General features: G+C 40.4%; 1 protein-coding gene across 1 annotated transcript; it reads left to right on the top strand.

Annotated features, from left to right (window-relative positions):
* The first annotated feature begins 1,700 nt into the window (after nt 1-1,700).
* On the top strand, nt 1,701-3,111 carry LOC110944014. The gene is made up of 2 exons (XM_022185741.1): nt 1,701-2,705; nt 2,857-3,111. Exons 1-2 carry the CDS (start codon nt 1,701-1,703, stop codon nt 3,109-3,111), a joined length of 1,260 nt encoding a protein of 419 aa, XP_022041433.1.
* The last annotated feature ends 1,046 nt before the right edge of the window (nt 3,112-4,157 follow it).

The raw sequence follows: 4,157 nt of genomic DNA, 5'->3' as shown, positions 1-4,157 counted from the left end.
GAGACTTTAACTCATCATTGTATTTGGAAGATTCATTAACAAGTACATCAACAAGTAGTGTAGGGATGAGGGAGTTTAAGGAGTGCGTGAATAATATTGAGGTGTTCGATATTAATAGTTCTGGATTGCACTACACGTGGACAAACAAACAGAAACAAGGCGCTGTGTTTAAAAAGATTGATAGAGTTATGGGAAACACTCCGTTTATTGACGTTTTCCCAACGGCAGCGGCGTGTTATCACCCATACCGAATTTCAGATCATTCCCCATGTATTCTCACTTTGCCGAGTGTTACGAGGGAGAAGCCGAAACCTTTTAAATTCGTTAATTTGTTGTCGGAGAAAAAATGTTTTATGGAGGATGTTAAACGTGTTTGGGATGTAGATATGCAGGGGTTCCCTATGTTCCAAGTAGTTCAGAAACTCAAAGCTCTAAAGAGTCCGTTACGTAAACTTTTTCAACAGCAAGGCAACTTACATGAAAAGGTAAAATTGGCTCGGAACAATCTGGATGAGTGTCAAAGGGCGATGGATGAAGATCCGATGAACTTAGAGTTGAAAACTCAGCATGATGATCTTATTAAAGGGTATATAGATGCGGTTCGAGATGAAGCTATGTTTTTACAACAAAAATCAAAAGTTGATTGGCTCGAATTGGGGGATTCGAATACGAAGTTTTTTCATAATTTGGTCAAAGCAAAAAATCACCGAAGTAGAATTTTTTCGATTCGGGATGCTAATGGTAATTTGTTTGAAGGGGTGCGGTTCCGCAGGTAATGGTGGATCATTATACTCGGTTCTTTGGGAGTGCTGGTACTATCAGTATTGATCCATCTCCGGATTTGTTTTCTAATGTATTGTCGGTTGATAAAGCTTATGGTATGGTTCGAGATGTCACGGATGAAGAGATTAAAGGAGCGATGTTCTCCATAGCAGGTAACAAGGCCCCCGGACCAGATGGGTACACCTCGGTTTTCTTTAAGAAGAGCTAGAATATTGTTGGGAATGATGTATGCCGAGCCGTGAAAGATTTTTTCTGAAATGGTAAACTTTTACAACAGCTAAATCATACAATAATATCTCTGATCCATAAAGTGACTACACCGATGTCTATCACGGATTATCGGCCTATCTCATGTTGCAATACTCTGTATAAATGCATTAGTAAGATAATTTCTAATCGCATTAAGGAAGGTTTAGGGGATATTGTGAGCATTAACCGGTCTGCTTTTGTCCCGGGGAGAAAAAATTCTGATAATATTCTTTAACTCAAGAATTGATGCATAATTATCATTGCAATGTTGGTCCTCCACGATGTGCGTTTAAAGTCGATATTCAGAAAGCATATAACACGGTGGATTGGAGTTTTTTGCATAAGATCTTGGTGGGATTCGGTTTCCATGAAAAAATGGTGAAATGGGTGATGGCGTGTGTTGCTTCTACATCATTTTCTTTGGCTATTAACGGTAATCTATATGGTTTCTTTAAAGGGAGAAGGGGTTTGCGATAGGGGGATCCTATGTCCCCTTACCTGTTTACGATAGTTATGGAAGTCCTTACGTTGATTCTACATAAACAGGTCGCGGTATCAAATGACTTCAGGTTTCATTGCAAGTGTGAGAAGCAGAAAATAATCAATTTGTGTTTCGCGGATGATCTTTTTTGTTTGCAAGGGGAGATAATAGGTCCGCTAAAATCATAATGGATGCGTTAAATTTGTTTAAGAATATGTCTGGTCTTGTTCCGAGCATGGCCAAAAGTACTGTCTTTTTTGGTAATGTAACGGACCTGGTCAAACAACGAATTCTTGCTATCATGCCGTTTGAGGAGGGAAGCTTGCCGGTTCGATATCTTGGAGTGCCACTTATTTCCACTCGGCTCCAATATAAAGATTGTAAGCAGCTAGTAGAACGAATGGATGCTAGAATTTCAGATTGGAAAACCAAATGCTTATCGTTTGCAGGTAGACTTCAATTGATTCGTTCGGTTCTTTCTTCGTTGCATATTTATTGGGCTTCGGTATTTATTTTACCGAAAAGGATTATAAAAGATTTAGAAGACAAAATGAAGCGGTTTTTGTGGGCTCAAGGAGGTAACATAAAAGGAAAGGCCAAGGTGAAATGGAAGTCAGTTTGTGTGCCTAGATGCGAAGGAGGGTTGGGGATTCGTCGAGTGGGAGATATGAATAGTGTGTTGATGTCTCTTCATGTTTGGAGCGTGCTTACCCACCGTGAGTCGCTTTGGGTAAAATGGATTCACTCATATCGCTTTCAGAATAGATTGTTTTGGGAAATTCCAGTAAAGGGTAATATAACTTGGAGCTGGAGGAAGATGCTGAGTTTGCGACCAATGTTACGAAACTATATTTGGATCGAGATAGGTGATGGATCTAACACGCTGGTTTGGTTCGATAAATGGGATGCGGTTTGCCCTATTGGCAATATTGTGACACCTAGAATGATTGCTAATGCGGGTTTTAACATGGAGACAAAGTTAGCGGAGGTTCATTCACATGGTGAATGGCGATGGCCTACTCAATGGGTTGTGCGGTTTCCTGCCTTAGCAACCTTGCGGCATATCATATTGAATGCTAATCATCGAGATAAGCTTGTTTGGAAGACTAGAGAGGGTATACAAGTGGAGTTTAGTTCAGCGTCGGTTTGGGATGACGTCCGAACAGCTCAGAACGAGGTGCAATGGGAGAAGGTGGTCTGGTTTTCGCAAGCGATCCCAAGACATTATTTCATTATGTGGCTCATAGTGAATAGAAAACTGAAGACTCAAGACATTATGAAAGCTTGGAACTCATCAGGAAATGCTAATTTTAACCTTATGTGTTGTTCTTTATGTACATTAGGTCCGGACTCTCATGAACATTTGTTTTTTTGAATGCGGCTATGCATCGGAGGTGTGGAATGAAGTGAAGGTAAAAGCTGATATGGGTGCAATTACAAACCAGTGGCATGCTATATTTGATTACTTGGTGGGTATAGCAAACTCGAAGAAGGCTTCTCATGCGATCGCTAAACTTGTGGTGAGCGCGGCGGCATACTTTGTATGGGATGAGAGGAACCGAAGATTATTCACGACCAAGCGAAGAAATAAGACGTAGTTGGTGGATGTGATTCTCTCAACTGTTCGGCTAAAGCTACAAACGATGAGATTCAAGAGTTTGATGCAAACGGAACGAGTTTTACGAGATTGGTCGCTTCCGCGGGGGCTACTGTTAGCGGATGATGATAACGGCTAGTTTTTAGTTGTTTGTTTGTCGAATATGTTGGTTTGAGTGGTGTATTTGTAGGCGTCTTGTTTTGTTGTCGCGTGTTAGCTCTCGGTTGGCATGTCTCCCGAGAGAACTGAGAAGTGCTTTTGCTTCTCACTTGTTTTGATTGGTGGTTGATATAAAATTTACTGGGGTAACCCTTTACCCAAAAAAAAAACTATCCAATCTTACTCGTTATGTTTTAGTCCACATACTAGTTTAAGTTCCCGGGTATTACACGGGTTGTTTAAAGAAAATACTTCTTATAATTGGAATTACATTCCATGAACGGCCATTCCCGAGAATGACAAAAAACTTTTGGGCCTCGGCATGACAAAAAATTCGGGCCTAATACTTATAATATAAACTCATAATTATATATCAAAAACCACAATACGACGATAATTGTTATAAAATAAACAAAACAAAACAAAAGCAGTGTAACAAAATTATCGAACTACTTATGCGAATCGCGCGGCTCTCCTAGCTTTTTTGGAAGTAAAACTCTCGATCAAGTCTTTATATTCCATACCTTCTAATATTTCGTTTTCAATAGATATCAGCGCCAATCCATTAACTCTTTCTTGGGACATTGTCGATCGTAAATAAGTCTTCAACAACTTCAATTTTGAAAAGCTTCTTTCAATGGACCGCAGAAGCCGAAGATGCCTTCCGGGAGATGAAAGAGTGTTTAATCCAACTCCCAACTCTGACCGCGCCACGCAAAGATGAGCCACTCATCTTATACGTATCTGTCGCAAACAACGCGGTAGGTGCGGTACTCATAGTGGAACAACAGGGAGTTCAAACGCCCATCTACTATATCAGCAAAATGCTCAACGACCCAGAGACGAGGTACTCAATCATGGAGAAATTCGTATTAGCACTGGTGCACG

This window comes from Helianthus annuus, chromosome 5, assembly GCF_002127325.2.
Source record: "Helianthus annuus cultivar XRQ/B chromosome 5, HanXRQr2.0-SUNRISE, whole genome shotgun sequence".
Classification (NCBI taxonomy): Eukaryota; Viridiplantae; Streptophyta; class Magnoliopsida; order Asterales; family Asteraceae; genus Helianthus; species Helianthus annuus.
This window is presented reverse-complemented; position numbering and strand designations above follow the sequence as displayed.